General features: G+C 47.2%; 2 protein-coding genes across 11 annotated transcripts in view; one reads left to right on the top strand and one right to left on the bottom strand.

Moving 5' to 3' along the window:
- Window positions 1-17,324, bottom strand: part of LOC123837350 (zinc finger protein 883-like) — a 53,110-nt gene that overhangs the window by 22,201 nt on the left and 13,585 nt on the right. For 8 of the 9 annotated variants that reach the window (XR_010413859.1, XM_064598392.1, XM_064598390.1 and 5 more), the window contains exon 2: window positions 16,304-16,371. The gene's annotated coding sequence lies outside the window, so the exon portion shown is untranslated. Of the gene's footprint in view, window positions 1-6,225; window positions 7,705-16,303; window positions 16,372-17,324 lie in introns of those variants that run through there. The other variant, XR_010413860.1, reaches the window with a different exon arrangement.
- ZNF391 (zinc finger protein 391) lies at window positions 6,166-14,397 on the top strand. Of its 2 annotated transcripts, XM_064598430.1 has the most exons (3): window positions 6,166-6,184; window positions 10,444-10,552; window positions 11,282-14,397. In XM_064598430.1, exon 3 carries the CDS (start codon window positions 11,360-11,362, stop codon window positions 12,431-12,433), a length of 1,074 nt encoding a protein of 357 aa, XP_064454500.1. In that variant the 5' UTR covers window positions 6,166-6,184; window positions 10,444-10,552; window positions 11,282-11,359; the 3' UTR covers window positions 12,434-14,397. The 2 variants fall into 2 exon arrangements, with proteins under 2 accessions (XP_064454500.1, XP_045722201.1); XM_045866245.3 differs by lacking the exon at window positions 6,166-6,184 and having other exon boundaries at window positions 10,441-10,552.

The following is a 17,324-nucleotide window of genomic DNA, read 5'->3' as shown; positions in this document are numbered from 1 at the left end:
ACTTGTTAATTTTAGCCATTCTGACCAGTGTGAGGTCAGAATGTGGTTTTGATTTGTATTTCCCAAGGATGAGTGATGTTGAGCACTTTTTCATGTGTCTGTTGGCCATTTGTATGTCTTCCTTGCCTTTCCTTTAATTCATGTTCTTCTGACGGCTTTGTCTGTCTGATGGTTGATTATGTATCAGCCAATTACTTAGCTGACTTTACCTTTTTTTTTTTTAAGATTTATTTAGTTATTTTAGAGGAGAGCATGATCAGGAGGAATAGAGGAAGAGGGTGAGAGGGAGAGAGAATCTCAAGCAGACTCCACGCTGCATGGAGTCCAACACAGGATTCAAACCCAGGACCTTGAGATCACGTCCTAAGCTGAAACCAAAAGTCGGACACTTAACTGAGTGTGACACCCAGATGCCCCTTAGTTTACCTTTCAAAGCAGGCTCTTTCACCATACGTCTAAGTTGCAATAAATGTCAAAGAATTGAAATCTTACACAGAATATATTCTGACCAGCAGAACTAAATTGGTAATCAATAACGGTATAATATCCAGAAAAGCCTGAGACATTTAGAAATTAAGAACACACACATTTATAAGTAATTCGTGGGTCAAAGGAAAAATCACTAGGGAAATCAGAAAATATTTCAAATTAAATGATCGTAAAAGTGCAACATAGCAAAATGCGTGAGATCTAGCTGAAGGGCTCTGTTAGAGGGAAGTTTGTATCTTTAAATGCTTATATTAGAAAAAAAGGTTTAAAGTCAATTATCTGTCTACCTTGAGAAGCTAGAAAATGAACATATTAAACCCCACATAAGTAAATGGCTGTTAAAGACTAGAAGGCCATGAAATAGAAAACAAGGTTTGAGAAAATCAACAGAAAAAAGTTCTTTGAAAATACTGGTAAAATTGGTACTTCCTAGAAAAACTGATCAAGAAAAAAAGAGAAAGTACACAACTTACCAATAAGAGGAATGAACGGAAGATATCATTACAGATTCTATAGACAACAAAAAAATAATAAGGGTATGGTATGGACAAATTCCTGCCACTAAACCCAACTTAGATGAAATGGACAAATTCTATGAAAAACACAACAAAACTAGCACAAGGAGAAACAGAAAATATGAATAAATAGCCCTGTGCTTATTAAAGAAATTTAATGCATTTTTTTAAGATTTTATTTATTTATCTGACACAGAGAGAGAGAGAGAGAGATCACAAGCAGGAGGAGCAGAGGGAGAGGGAAAAGCAGGCTCCCAGGCGAGCAGGGAGCCTGATGTGGGGCTCGACCCCAGGACCCTGGGACCATGACCTGAGCCGAAGGCAGATGTTTAACTGACTGAGACACCCAGGCACCCCAAATTTAATGCATTATTAAATGGAATTCTAAAAAAAAAAAAACAACAACAACAAAAACCTCCAGGCCTATATGGTAAATTCCATCAAAAGACACAAGGAAGAAATAATACTATACTTCCCCCAAATCTTTCAGAAAATATAAAGGAAGGAAACTGTTCCTAGGTTGTTTTATGGGACCAGCATAATCCTGTCACCAAATCCTGACAAAGATATTATGATAAAATTATAGATCAATATCCTTCATGAACATAGATGAATCCCTAAAAGTATATTATCAGATAGATAGAATCCATCAATATTTAAAACTTTATTTTTTAAAAAGATTTACTTATTTTTATTTTAGAGAGAAAGAGTGGGGGAGGGGCAGAGGGAGAGAGAATCTCAAGCTGACTCCATGCTGAGAGCAGAGCCCGACATGGGGCTCGATCTCACAACCCTGAGATCAAGAATCCCTCAATATGAACAAAATAATATGTCAGGATCAAGTGGGGTTTATGTCTGAAATGTAAGGTATGTGAAACATTTGAATAATCAATGTAATTCATCATATTAACAAAATAAAGGACAAAACTTACATGATCTTTTAAATAGATGCAAAAAAGGTGACAAAATTCAATACCCATTTATTTAAATAAAAAACTCTTAGCAAACTAGGAATAGAAGCAAAATTCACAATCTGATACAACAAATATATTTAATGGTGAAATATTAAAGTTCTGCTCATAAGATTGGAAACAGGACAAAGACATCTGCTGTCATCATGTCCATTCAGCATTGTACTGGAGGTCCTAGCCGGTGAAATAAAAGTAATGAATACGTATGAGGAATAAACAGAAAATAAATAGCAGAAGATTTAATAAAAGTAGTAAAAGAAATAGAAGGCCTAAAGATTGGAAAAGAAGAAGTACAACTCTATTCACAGTCAGCATTATTATTTACATGGAAATATCACAAGGAACCTACACAACAATCATTGAAACAAATAAGTAAACGTAACAAGGTAACAGTATAAGATCAGTAGAAAAAAATCAATTGCTGGGCACCCAGGTGGCTCAGTCAGTTAAGTGTCCAGCTCTTGAGTTTGGCTGAGATCATGACCTCAGGGTTGTGAGATGGAGCCTTGCATCAGGCTCCATGCTCAGTGCAGAGTCTGTTTGAGAGTCTCTCTCCCTTCCTCTGCCCCTCCCCCACTTGAGCTCTCTCTTTCTAAAATAATAAATAAAATCCTTTAAAAAATCAATCACATTTCTATATGCTAGTAGGAAACAACCAGAAAATAAAATGCAAATAATTCCTTTTTTTTTTTTTTTTAGATTTTATTTATTTATTGGAGAGAGAGAGAACATGAGCAGGGGGAGAGGGGAAGGGAGAAGCAGACTCCCCGCTGAGGAGGGAGCCCGACATGGGCTCGCTCCCAGGACCCCGGGATCATGACCTGAGCCGAAGGCTGATGCTTAACTGACTGCGCCACCCAGGTGCCCCCAAATAATTCCATTTCTAATTATATAAAAGCCATAAAGTATTTAGGGTTAAATTTAACAAAACACATATATGACCTTTAAACTGAAAACTAAATAGATTGCTCAGAAAACTGAAATAAATTGAGAAATATACCATGTTCATAAACTGAATATTGTTTAGACATCAACCCTTCCCAGGTGGATGCATATATTTAATACAACCTCAGTCAAAATCCCAACAAGAATTAAAACAGGAACTGAAATTAGGGACTCAGGTGCTTGTAACCAGTGTTCATAGCAGCACTATTCACAATATTCAAAAGGTGGGGAACACCCCAGTGTTGAACAAGAGACGAATGGGTGATGCTATAATACGGATGAACCTGGGACAGGGTGAACCTGATACATGCTATAACGTGGTTTAGCCTTGAAAACATCATGCTAACTGGAAAAACTCCAGACACTCTAAGGTAAATGTACAATTCCACTTTTATGTGTTGTCTAGATGGGGCAAGTGCAGAGAGACGGGAAGTAAAACGGAAGTTATTAAGAGCTGGGGAGGAGAGTAAGGAGGAGTAAGTGCTCAGTGCGCTCAAGGTTTCTTTTGGGGTGAGGAAATGTTCTGAAATCAGAGGGGGGTGGTGTCTGCACAACATTCTGAATACACTAAAAATTGTCCCGTGCACCTTAAAATAGTTACAACGGGAACTGTCGTGGTCTGTACATTGTACTATGAAAGTGATAACGTTAGATGGCCTCCAGGTCCCTTCCAGCCTTATCATTTGGCTCCCGACCCTCTTGGATTACCCCACGGTGGGCGCACACAGCTGTCACCACCCAGTCCACAGCTTTGCACACGCTTTCGCCTCGCCCAGCTCGTCAGTTCTTCTCAGCGTCGCCCTCCGCTGTGCCTTCACTGCATCTCCTCTGAACCAGACCATTCTGATGTCCCTCATCCCATAGCGGCTCTCCCTTCTGAACTCCCAGATCAAACTGACCGATTTGGGGGCAAGGACGCTATCCTGTATTAAAATTGGGGGTAGAAAAGCGTCTTGGTTTTTTCTTTTCTTCCAAATGGAATAGAGCCTGATTTCATGCATCTGTACAGCTCCCGATGGGATGGTTTTGTTTCGCGTTTAGTTTTATTTCTTCGAGAGACAGAGAGCAGGGGGAGGGGCAGGGGGAGCCCGGCCGGGGCTCGATCCCAGCGCCCCGGGACCAGACCCGAGCCGAAGGCGGCCGCTTCACCGGCGGGGCCGCCCAGGCTTCTGCGGCTGCGGCTGACCGCGCGTGCGCGGCGAGGCCGGGGGACAGCCTGGCCCGGGGCGCCCCGTCGGAAGCGCCGCGTTCCCGCGCCCCTCCTCAGGGCGGAGCGCGAGCCCGGGGGTCTGTGTCTGACGCAGTCGGCCAGGCACGCCACTCACCACGACGCGGGCCGGGCTGTCCTGCGGGACCGCGCTGACGCCCGACGACCGCGGCGCTCCGCCACCGCCCGCCCCCACGGCGGGAGGGGCTCCGCGCAGCGCGCCGCGGGCCCCGGCTCCCGGGCGCAGGCGCAGACCCGCGCCGCCGCGCGCGGCCCCCGGCCCCACCCGCTCGGCGCTCCCGCGGCTGGGCTGCGCCGGCTCCGCCGAGCGCGACGGGGGAGGCGCCGCTGGGCCGGCGAGCCGCGCGCCGCGGGCCGCCGCCGGGCTCCCCACGGAGCCTTCCGGCTTCCGCGAGCGCCGCGCGCTCGGGTTCCGTCGCAGCGCGGCCCCGGCCCCGCGTGTGCCCCGGCGCGCGGCCGAGGCGGCGGCGAGTGGAGCGCGCCGCGCCGGGCCTGGGCGGGCGGGCCTGCAGGCCCTGCGAAGCGCTCGGCGGAGTCGCGCCGCAGCACGGGCGGGCGGCGGGGGCGCGGGCCAGTGCCGGGCTGCGCTGGGGCGGGCGGTGGTCTCCGGGGGTGCGTGCCCGCGACCTGCTCCCCTCGGCCCCGCCGCCGGGCGCCGCCGGGCTTCCGTGCGCGGCTGCGCCCGTCGCCGCGCCGGGGGTTCGCAGCGGATGGCCCGTTATCCCCGCAGCCAGCCCATGACATGCACCGTTACCATCCCCACGTTGCCGACGAGGAAACGGAGGCCCGCCGAGATGAAGCGCCTTCCGGGGAGTTACGCAGCTTGTGAGTAGTAGCCTTTGTTTTACGGTGCCGTCGAGGACCGCTGGTACCTGCATACAGGAGGTGTTTACTTATTGGTGGAGAGCTTGGCAAATTCTGTCAGTCAAATTCTGTGTTCTCTCGAGCCAGATTCCGCCACCGCGGTTGCCTGAAGAGCGTATTTCAGTAGGTCCCAGGACGTCTCTGTTCGGGGGTTGAGCTGAGGCTGCCTAGGCCCTCATGCTGATTGCGCTGTCCATCAGCAAAGCCTCCAGCAAGCAGTCCGGCCCAGACCAGAAAGCAAAGCACCTGGAGAGGAGCTCTTCCAGAACCTTCCGACCTGCTTGCTTCTGAGCGAGATAAATGCTCAATACGGAAGGGGGTAGAAACACGGGAGAATTCTTGCTGGGTTCCCAATCGAAGAGGAAGTGGCGTGGTCCAAAGAATTTCAGCCGCTTAGGGTCGCAGGAGGTGGACAGCCCTGGGAAGTTCGTCCCGTAGAAGCAGATTGGGTTTGCTGCAGCCCTTAGGACCGCTGTACTTGGGGTACAGTATGTCTGTAGCAGTAAGGTGATCCAAATACTAAAGTATGAGGTGGGAAGGAGGAGAAGAGGGAAGGACTTGCCTCACTGTGGTGGAGGAATCCTCGGATGGAGCCTGAGCACGGGAATGGCTGTAACCTTGTGGAGACAGTAACCTCCTGGCCTCTCTGAACTACATCTCAGGGTTCCCTCCTGAGACTTGTCACACAGAGCAGCCCTGCCTTGCTGTGCGTCCTCCAAAGCTGGGAAGAAGAACACATCTGTCTCCGCCCTGTAGCAGCAGCTGCCAACGGGAGCCTCACGAGTTCTCGGAGAGCATCTGCCCTTAAATGAACACCCTCACAATTTTAAAATGAAAAATTTTTTTTTCTAACATTTTATTTATTTATTTGACAGAGAGAGACAGCGTGAGATGGAACACAAGCAGGGGGAGTGGGAGAGGGAGAAGCAGGCTACCCGGGGTCACGACCTGAGCTGAAGGCAGACACCCAATGACTGAGGCACCCAGGTGCCCCTAAAGTGAATTCATTTGAGATATGCACAGCAATCGTATCTCTTTATGTTGTATATGAAATCCTTTATTGTAAATGCTTTGCTGTCTTTTCACTTGTAGCATTAACAGAAGCTTTGTGAGAAAGGACAAGCAAGTTCTAGTTATGCCATTTTACAGTGTGGGACCAGACTTTCAGAGAGGTGAGTGACTTGCTCGGGGATGCACAGCCCTAGGGTGCTGGAGCGGCATCGGCTGCCTTCTGTTTTGATCCTCAGGAGGAATTAGGAGACTGTGTCAAACTCCATTTGAACTCCTACCCCATGGGAGGAAATTGACCAAGAGCCTGGATTTTATGCCTCAGATCACCTAAAGAGTTTAGGGAGGGTTTAGACTTGGCCCAGATCCATCCCCTTTACCTTTTATCATTCGAGAACTAGGGACTTCAGGTCAGACATCAGTGTCTATTGTCCTCTTCTCTGCATCTGGGAGGAGGTAGGATTGCTTTTAGGCATTTGTTTTACCTCAACGCTTAAGGTTGCATTCAACTGGCCAGATGTGACGTTACTAGACCGGTGATTCTGGCTGCCTAGGATAGGACCTTTGCCAGCTTTATCTTTGACCAGAAAGAAAGCCAAGAGGTGGTGGAAGGTGGAAGAGGGAAAGGCAACTGTCTGTCTCCCTAGAAGAGCTATGTCCCATGTAAGTTAAGGAGCCTTCCTTCTTCCAAGCAGGGGATACATTTCTTTCTTTTCATAGAACTTCCCTTAGGTGAATCTGCCAAATTTTGCCCAGGATGGGACTGTTCTTCGCTTGCCTGCTGATTGCCCTTAATGTCTTCCTCAACACTCCTTTGCTCTATTTCATCATTAGGTGATTGAAGAACACCTTATTGGCCTGTTTCTTGAATGGTTTCATCCGAAACATGGACCTGAGGCTCTCACATGTCTCATGATTTCAAAAAGACTAGGCTCATATTAGTCTAATCCCCTTAGTCTAGGCAGACAGGTATGTGCTTTAGTGTTTGGCACTTAAACTCCAGGAATCAGAGAGCTTTGTACCAAACAATCAAGTCCAACATCTTCATTTGACAGATGAGGAGACCTAAAAACCAGATTGGTTATTTTCCCCTGTTTTTATATAGCTATCATTAGAACTATAATCAAAATCCAGATTACTGGAGTGCCTGGGGGGTGCAGTCAGTTGAGCATCTGACTCTTGATTGCGGCTCAGGTCATGATCTCAGAGTCTTGAGATCAAGCCCCACATAGGGCTCCTCACTCAGAGTGGAGTCTGCTTGATAATCTCCCTCTGCCTCTCCCCTGTCAAATAAATAAATAAATCTTTTTAAGAGTCCAGATTACCTGGTAAATGCTTACATCACAGGGCCTCTATCTGATGTTTCACTGATTCGTGCCAAGGATGCCGCCTGCACTGGGGTGGCTGGAAAATCTAGTGCTCAGGTTACATAGATAGGGCTTTAGCATGAGTGGGACTCAGTGCAGCCTCTCAGGGTGGTCACCCTTCAGAGGCAGGCACTCTCTAAACCTCCGTGGCACACTGTGGTTAAGGTCATGCTGGTTTCCTGGGATCATGGGGGTTAGTTTCTTGGCCATTTAGGGGCCACAGGAGTGGAGAGTGCAGTGCAGGTGAGTCCAGGATTCAACAGTTGGCTTTGGGCCAAGTTATGTAACCTTTCTGTACCTCCAGTTCTTCGTTTGTACTGTGGGGATAACAACAGTACCCCTGTCACTGTTGTGAAGCATAAATGAGTCAATATTCATAAAATGCTTACAAAAGACAGACCCAAAAGACCTAAAGAATCTCCCAAGTTAGGTTCCTTTGTTTTAATGTAGAACTTTCCCAGTGGGGTTTCTGTGTATCGATAACGTGTCCCATTTACAAACATGAAATGCATACTACAGTTACACATGCAATGGACTTGTTTGAGATGCCAGAACAGCTACATTTCGGGACACTTGTGCTGCATGGTATACAAGCGAATTGAATTACAGATAAACTGATAGCACCTTGGCTCAGCTTGCCAACCACCAGAATACTAATGAGCATGAAGGAGAACCCTCAACCTCCACATGGCCATCTCCTTTGAATTCTGTCCTAGTTCTTTCTCTGCTTGCTTTTAGGTAGCCTATGTTCTCATGGTTCTAAAAAGACAATTTACAGGGGCGCCTGGGTCCCTGCTCAGCGGGGAGCCTGCTGCTCCCTCTTCCTCTGCTGCTCCCCCTGCTTGCGCTGTCAAATAAATAAATAAAATCTTTTTTTTTTTTTTTAAAGACACAAAGATACAAAGATCTTCAAATTTCAGATCTTCCTGGTTAGGGGGAAAACTCAAACCACCAAAAACCTAAACGTTTTCTCAACAGTATCTCTTCCCTAGGATGGAATATAATATGTAATAATGTAGTAACATTCCCCTAGGAACAAAAGTCCCATTTACTATCCTGTAGTAAGATTGACAGATAATATTGATTGCCTATAGATAAAATTTCCAAAATATCAATGTATTACCTAACCTGATATAAAGGAAAGTAATTTGTATTAGGATAGTATGTGTTCCAGTGTGTACAGATGGGGTGAATAGATGTCTGCACCTGCAACAGCCCGATATGTGAATGTTGTATTTCCGAATCTAACACCATTAAGTGGTTTGATTTTCCCGAAATGTGAACAAGGCCTACAGAAAGAAACAGAAGAATAGCAGAAAGAAAGAGAAGTATATTTCCTTAATTTTCCAATATATATCAAAGCTGTGCAAAATATTTTGTATCTCTATGTAAAGTAATGTTAGGTTCTAGCCTTAGGTAACTATTAACTTTTTTTTTAGAGTGGGGGGAGGGGCAGAAAGAGAGAGAGAGGGAGAGAATCTCAAGCAGGCTCCACACCCAGCATGGAGCCCAACCTAGGGCTCGATCCCAGGACCTGAGATCATGACCTGAGCTGAAATCAAGAGTTGGACGCTTTAACTGACTGAGCCACCTGGGTGCCACTATTAAACAACTTTTTTGAAAGTCACACAGGATCAGGAACATTTTTTTGTTTTGCAGGAATGCCCATTATCCCTGACCCCCACTAAATTCCAATAGCACCATCCAGTCAACATGACGGTCCAAAAAAAAAAACCCTCACCAATTCCCAGAACTCTCCCCAGGAGGTAGCCTGCTGCCCTGAGAATTACTGTCATAGAAGAGAGAAATAACAGTGAATGGTCAACAAAATCAGGATGGTGTAGTGGGAGGGTCTGTGCTGCAAGAATGCAGGCCAGCCAACCTAGCGATGCGGCAGATTCCTACTAAGGAATGAGGGCCCCGTGAAGCATGCAACTGGACTGTACGGAGAGGTTCTAAATAAATCAGACTCTTAATCGGTAGTGCTTCTGTGTTCCCTGTTTCCAGTTGGAAGGCATGTTTTTGGCCAAGCTGGATACAGACAGCATCGTCACATTGCCTTAGAGGTTCTCCCTGTGTGACTTCTTGGTGGATGTCCTCCACAGCTCACCTGCACATCTGGAAGGGTCCCTGGTCTACGAGAAAGGAACCTGTGAAACCAGATTATGTCCTAACCCAGCGGATCTCAAACTGTGCTGTGAGCAGAAGCATTAGGGGAGATGGTATATAGTTTGTAGCCGACTGTCAAGCACAGGGGCTCCAGATGAATCTGCAAGACCATGGCTTAAAGAAAAGGGTTTCGTGGGGAAAGTTAGAGTGCAGAGATGGGAGAGGAAAGACACAGATTTCCACATTCTCCCATTTCCCCAGCAGGAAGGCTGCTGTAGGAGGATGCTCTGTGGGTCGCTAGCACAGGCCGGTGTTCCAGGAGAGGGCCCGCTGCTCTTACTCAGGAGGCAGGTGTAAAAACCACCTGTCAGTGGGGAGTTAAGTGGACTGCTTGGTGCCAGGCAGTCCGAACGTGGGGCACCGGCTGTGTGATAGGAGGTGTCTGAGAAAGCTGGCTGGCTACCTGGGAATCGTGAGATCCTTGGGAAGTGTTGGCCCTGCTGGCAGAAGGGAGAAGCCACCTGTCTAGGGGAAGCTGAGTTGGTATTTTAGACCCTCCTGCTCTGTGAGGAACGTTGGAGTGGGGAGCACATTTTTCAGGCAATCTAGGGTATCTTTCTAGGCTTCCTTTTGGACAGTTCTACTTGTCAAGTTATATGAAGTTATTAAATACACATGCCTGGGCCCCGTGTCCTACCTCCTAGGTCTGAAGCAAAGCCCAGGTATCTTGACTAACAAGTTCCCTGGGGGATTCTGATGTGAATGTGTATAACCTTCTGGAACCCAACTTTGCCCCCTTTCAGAAAGCCATTTTTGCCAGGCCCTCCTCCCACAGCTTCTGAAAGTTCACACCATCTTTTCTATAGATCAAAGCATTAATATCGAGCTCTGAATAGCCCTGTGTCTCCAGCACCCAAGCCTTGTGTTAAATCCTTTCCCATCAGCAGGAGTCCCAGCATGTGAATTGGACATGGTCATTCAGTTGGAGGGAGGACAGCTGTGGATGCTGAATCTTCAGGGCACTGAAGAGGGGAGTGAGCGAAAATACCTGTCTGGGTGAGTGAGACCATGAAAAGACCACCGATTCGATATTTAGGAGACATGAGTTCCAGTCTAAGTTCTTGGAATTCACCGGGTGACTTAAGTTAGTCTGCTTTCTATTTGCCAAGTAAGTGAGCTGTCCTCGGTGTACTCTGAAAGTAGACTTGTTTAGAAGAACACCGACACTAGCTGGAAGGAGGGTCGGGGGGCACGTCAGGTGGCAGTGTTGTAGACAGCGTTTCTGAAATTCTGTTCTCTCTCAATCCCAAGAAAAGGACTGCATCCAAGCTTGATAGAATCATCCCTACTGTTTGCTTTTTTTAGAGCGTATCTTTTCTACACTTAAGAGTCTACTGTTTTCATCCCTTTCCTTTCTCCCATTTACCACTGCTGATCGGCTATAATAAGTAACAGCTCATTTTACTTTCTAATCCTCTACTCTCTGCTCATCAGCTGGTATATCTGCTCGTTTCCATTTTTCTGGCTCAGCGTAGTACCCAGTCACCCTTCCTGTATTTCTTGATGTCTCTGTGCTCCCCATGCCTATTATAAAAACTGCCTGTTATCTCTTCTGCTGCTGTTCACTTGCCTTCGGCTGTCCCTTTTTGTTTTCTTCCCATATAAAGTTGCTAGTGTGTGTGAATTGCAAATTTGTTGTCTTTTTTTTTTTTTTTTCCTGCTGGTTTATTTTCCTTGCTCTCCATACTAGATGCAGGTGACATTTGCACTTTAAATGTCTTTCAGATAGGGAGATGTGAACTGAGCCAAAGCATCAACACCAATCAGGCTATTTCTGAAGAACTAGAGTTTTCAGGGTCAGCAATGGAAAGTCTCAGAGGGAGTACTGCCCAAGGTCCTAAGAATGAAGAGGCCTATAAGGGTGAGGGCCGGTTATCAAGGCAGACAAAATGTCCTGTACAGAAGACATCTTTTGAGAAAACGGCAATCAGGAAAGTGTCGATGACCCTCAAGGAAATTTTCAGTAGGGAGAGAGTTCCTGAAGCTAGTGAATTTAGTCTAAGCTCAAAAGTTAATATACAGCAGAACATTCCAAAGGGAGCTAGATCCCCCATATCTAGGAAAAACTCCAAAGATAATTCGGACTTCATTAAACACCAAAAACTCTTCCCACAAAAGAAACCTTGTAAATGCAACGAATGTGGGAAAGCCTTCAGTTACCAATCAGACCTTATTGTCCACAGGAGAATTCATGGTGGAGAAAAGCCTTTTGAATGCAACGAATGTGGGAAAACTTTTAGCCGAAGTACACACCTTATTGAACATCAGAGAACTCACACTGGAGAGAAGCCGTACGAATGCAGTGAATGTGGAAAAGCTTTTAGCCGGGGCACTCACCTGAGTCTGCATCAGAGGATCCATACTGGAGAGAAACCGTATGAATGTGGTGAGTGTGGAAAAGCCTTCAGCCGAAGCACTAACCTTAGCCAACATCAGCGAACTCATACTCAAGAGAAACCTTACAAATGTAACGAATGTGGGAAAGCCTTCAGTGACCGTTCAACCATAATTCAGCATCAACGAATACACACTGGAGAGAATCCCTATGAATGCAGTGAATGTGGGAGAGCTTTCAGTTGGATCTCGTCTCTTATTGAGCATCAGAGGACACACACCGGAGAGAACCCCTATGCATGCAACGACTGTGGCAAAGTGTTCTCTCGCAGCTCATCCCTCATTGAGCACCAGAGAATCCACACTGGAGAGAAGCCCCACGAGTGCAGAGAATGTGGGAAGGGCTTCAGTCGGAGCTCATCCCTTATTATCCACCAGAGAACTCACACCGGAGAGAAGCCTTACAAATGTAATGACTGTGGGAAAGCCTTCAGCCAGAGTTCAACTCTCATCAGACATCAGCGACTTCACACTAAGGAGTAGTAGTTGAGCTTTTTCATTAATGTTAGCATAAGAGCACACAGCCTTCATGTCCTATCCTGCAAAGAACAACAGATACATCTTTGGAGTTTTCTTCTCTACTAGCTAGCTGTAAGCCAGTTTCAAGTTAGCCTTCCTTCCACCCGTTCTGTAAACTAGATGCTCCAGTGAGTACAAGGGGATAACGTAAGAACCTCACGTATTCCATCTCCTATTCCAGAGGACTCCAGCCTTAGAGTTTAGACCCTCCTGACACCTTGCATTTGCTCACTTTATCTATTCCATGGGGCTTGGGTCCCTGAACAATCAGTGAACCTTGTTTCCCGACCACATCAGCCCCTTTACTTAAAGAGGAAATCCTGTGTGTGTGAGATGCTGGTTCCAGTAGTAGAAGAGGAGCTGGCTTCAGAACAGGACAAAAAGCTTCCCACCAGTTTGGTGATAATAGTGTTGAGGCAAATCCAGTCTCTCGTTTTATAAGGACAGATTTTTCTCTTAAACCTTTTTTGCTATAGCATATTTTCCTCAAAGTATAAACCATAGTTCTAATGGGCCTAACTAATCCTAGTGTTATTTTATCTTATCCTCACCAAAAATGTCCTAACACTTACATTGAGTTCTATTATTTTTTTAAAAAATTGCTTCCCTAGTTTTTAAATTTTTCTTCTGTTTCTTCTTCATGAAACTTATACCCTCTGGTTCAAACTCTCACCAATCCTATAAAGCTGATCTCTCAAGGACAATTCAGTGCCTATTTCTTAGTCTTTTTCCTACTTGACATTTGCAGAATTGGCACTTTGGGCCACTCTTATGCCTTAAAATTTGAGCTGCTTCTGGCATCCCTGATTCTGTGCTGATCCACACTTTTCCTACCTCCCAGCACTCTCTGATTAACAATGATCAGCTCTATAACTTTGGGCAAGAGTTCAGCCAGAATACTCTCATTTTATCGGGTTATAATACTTGCGGTCACTCAATTAGATTGTAAGCTTCCTGAAGACAAAGGTCTTTTCGACCCCTGTGAAACATCCATAGTGCTGAATAGTTACTAAATGATCTATAATTACTGCCTACTTTATCCCAGGTAATCAGTCTGCAAGATTTTATTTCAAGTGGCTTACGAGTTGATTTCTTTCTCTGTTCTTAGTGCTGCTGGAGTTTGCGCCCAAATTACGGGAGTCAACACTGCTGCCCTTGTCTTCCTATCTTTATCTAGCTGCCTGACTAAACCACCACCTTGTTTAAAGAGTGCACAGTTCCCAGGAAAAAGATCAAACTGTTTAACCCCAGGGCCGTCCACAGTTAGATCTATCTACCCATTTTCCATTCCTGCCCGGTGCATGTAGGCAGCCTGTCCTTTGTGTCTGCTCTACCCTCTTCTCGCACTTAGCTTCTTTTCACACGGTTCTTTGGCACCCTTTTACATGTTCTGCTTTCCTCCTTGTGTCTCCAGAAATCCTGTCCACGCTTTATAAAAGCCTTGCTCAAGTCCTGCCTCCTCTGACACTTTGGGTCCCCCACCTTTGCAGTCGTGGTTTGCATGTATTTTCGTGCATTGCAAACTTTCCTATTCTGTTTTCTGATTCTCTCAGGTGCTTTTTTCCCATAAGCTTCTGAAGTTAGAAATTATCTTAAATTCTCAGAAGCCCCATCTGATACATGGTATAATGCAGGTCTGGACTCGTTTTAATCTAAACCAGGAGGGTTTAATAGTGCAATCTCTTTAGTCTTATGAATGGAGAGATAAGATCATAAATATTTTGGTCCTTTTTGTCCTACCTTGAATTATGTAAATTAACTCTTGGGACTAATTCTCCTTTAGAGCTCCTGGGATGCTGGCCTCTTGGCTTTCCATTTCATGAGACTGTTGTAAGGAATAAGTGAGTTTATTCATGTAACGTGATGAAAACAGTGCCTGACATAAAGTAAGTGCTCAATAAATGCTAATTGTTATGATTCTGCTGCGATTCAGCCTGTGGCCTTTCATTTCATCCCCCGCAGGGTAAGTCCATTACCAGCAATGGAAAACTATGATTACAGTCACTTAAGTTAGAAGACATTTCTGCTAACGGTAATAATAGGCAATAGCCATCTATTTTATTATAACTATCATGTCAAAAAGGACTCAAGATAGCTTATATGATAAAATAGAAAATGAAAACACAGAAATCAGCATTAGAGGGGTGCCTGGGTGGCTCAGTCGGTTAAGTGTCTGCCTTTGGCTCAGGTCATGATCCCAGGGTCCTGGGATAGAGCCCCTGAGTTGGGCTCCCTGCTTGGCAGGGGAGTCTGCTTCTCCAACCCCTCTGCCCTTCCCCCTGCTTGTTCTCTCTCTCCCAGATAAATAAATAAAATCTTAAAAAAAAAAAAATCAGCATTAGAGAAAGGAGAAAGCCTAAAAGATCAAGATCAGGACAAGTTATGGTTATGCTGTAGTTATCCAGATAGAGGTGCAAACAGCATTCTGGCAACCAAAGGGGGATGGTCATTTGCTTACTTTGTATTTGGAAAGAAAAAAAAAAGTCCATTTTTCAAGGAAAGATTTTTTTTTTTGACCACTCGTCTTTGGTTATCTCTTCTTTTATGCATTTTTTAATTCTTTGCCATCATTGTAGTGAAGTTTCCAGAGGAAGCAGAGATAAGCACAAGGTTTAGTCTCCATTTTCAACCTGTCTGCTCTGTCCCCCAGCTAAACCCCCCACCCCCACCTCCCCGCCCAACAGCCTGAGCTTTGATGTGGCCTTCCCTGCCCCTCCTCCACCACCCACCTCCTGCAACCACCATGTACACCCAAACCCAGGGGCCTCTCTCTGCTTGTGGCCTGCACCTTAGCATCCCCAGAGAGGGACGATGACAGATGCCCAGGCAGACTTCAAGTTCTTTATACTCAAGTTCTGAGTCAGGGGTATCCCTGGCACACTGTGCTCTCTCCTGACTCTCCCTTTGCAGATGCCATTCCCTCTCTCTCTGAAACCCCTCCAGCCCCAGCCCTGCCTCTGGGCATACCTCCCTGGTGATTCCTACTCATCTGCAGCCTGGGACCCCTCTCCCACTCTAAGTGGTGCACACAGAACTGGTGTTCTCTGTCCCGTTCAGCCCATCACAGCCAGGATCTTACCTCGGTCTACAAACATCTGCAAAATGGGTGTGGCACCCATCCCCCTCACCAGGCTCCCCTCACCTCCCCAAAGCCACAGCAGGTGAGACGGCAGCTTGCAGTGTTGCATGATGCAGCAAGTTCTTTTCTGCCCAAGCTGGCTGAGCCCTGGAAGGGCACCAAGGCCAGAGGGATCCACTAAAATCCTAAGGACCACACTACACCCCAGCGTAAAACCCATTCATGGCTACTCAGTGCTGCTGGGTTAAAATCCAAACACCTGCGGGGCCCACAGATGCTCCGTGGGCCCCAGTCTCTGCTCCCTGCCCTCACCTCGTTTTTCTTTAAAGGAAGCCAGAGTCCTCCCAGTTTCCTGGCTCACTGCTCGGAGAACTTTCCTTCCCTCCACCCCAGCCCTGTCACAGATTCTGTCCCAAAGCTTTCCTAATAGATTTAAGATGAATTTCTCCATTTGTCTGCATGTAATTAGACAATGCATTTGATAGCAAAAAATAAAAAATAATGTATTCTCCACAACACCTAGCATATAGTAGGTTCTCCAGTGAACAAGTATTTACTTCATAGTGGAAAGCTCAGAAAGGTAGGGGTGAAGATTGTTCTTCCGGGGGAGTGGGGTTAGAAGGAGCAGGGCATAGAGTTGATAACCACATGATACCTGGGTGCCAGAAGAAAAGCTCTTTTCACCCATTTGAGTCATTTAATTTTCTACCTTATGGGATGAAAAAACTGACCTTTACGGATGTGAAATAACTTACCAAAGACCAGGATTTGACCCCAGTTCTGCTGACGGTACTGGACTTCTTAAGGTGGACCCTCGCAAGGTCTGGAAAAGAAAGAACTGTGAGTGAAGGCGTAGAGGTGGGGAAAAGTTCCGGTAGATGGACTGGACTGTCTGTGGCAGGGAGTTCAGTGAAGTCAGGAATGAGAAAGTGGACTTGGAATTGGATTAACTTGGTGATGGCTGCTTCCAGTCCTAGATCGTGTTTGGGTTTAATGAGGGAATCACAGGAAGTGAGTGATGATGCTGATTAAGTGTGGCTTCAGGGGGAAAGATTAATCTGGGAGAGGAGACAGGATGGTGTGGACCCGGGGCGGGTAGGCAGAAGCTAGGTGGGAAGCGGGAGTCTTAGGATGGTGGTGGTGGTGGGAGCCGAAGAGCATCCACTGGGTGGATGAAGAAGCGGTGCCTAGATCCGGACCCGGGACAGGAGCGACCGGAGGCTGCGTTCCGTAACTGCTGTTGTTACTTGTCCTGTAAGTGACCTGCACCTGCAGCGAGGGGTTTGCGATACACCCTCGGTCATGCCAGTGTCCACTCTCGGGTAGGACCGCCTTGCGTCTTTTCAGTCAGCGTGGAACCAGAAACGTTAGGGACTTCCCGCGGGGAAGTCGAGTCACAGGGACGCGTGATTGGGCGGGGTCCGCCTTTGCGGGGAGCAGCGCGGGGTCTGCCGGGAAATCCTGCACGGTGCTCCCGCGGCAGGACGCCTCCCGGCGAAGTGCGCCTCCCGTCTGCGCGCATGCGCGCGCGCACACGCGCACACACGGACACGTGCACGCGCGCGCGCGCCGCGGTCGCTCGCGGGCCCCTGGGCGGGGGGGGCGGGGCGCGGGCGGGAGCCTGCGGGCGGGCTCCGCGTTCCGACGCGCTGCGGCCCTTCCCGGCCCCCGGAGGCCGGCGGCGCCGGACGACAGGGCCCCGCGCTCGGCCCCCGAGCGTCGGCCGCCGCCGCGTGCCGCCTCCGAGCCCTCCGGCGGCTTGCTGGCTGGAGCCGG

The sequence above is a fragment of the Mirounga angustirostris genome, unplaced genomic scaffold, assembly GCF_029215605.1.
Source record: "Mirounga angustirostris isolate CCGP_5_RB_7025 unplaced genomic scaffold, mMirAng1.0.hap1 SCAF_8, whole genome shotgun sequence".
NCBI lineage: Eukaryota > Metazoa > Chordata > Mammalia > Carnivora > Phocidae > Mirounga > Mirounga angustirostris.
The sequence above is the reverse complement of the archived record's forward strand: the minus strand, read 5'-3'. Positions and strand labels throughout refer to the sequence as shown.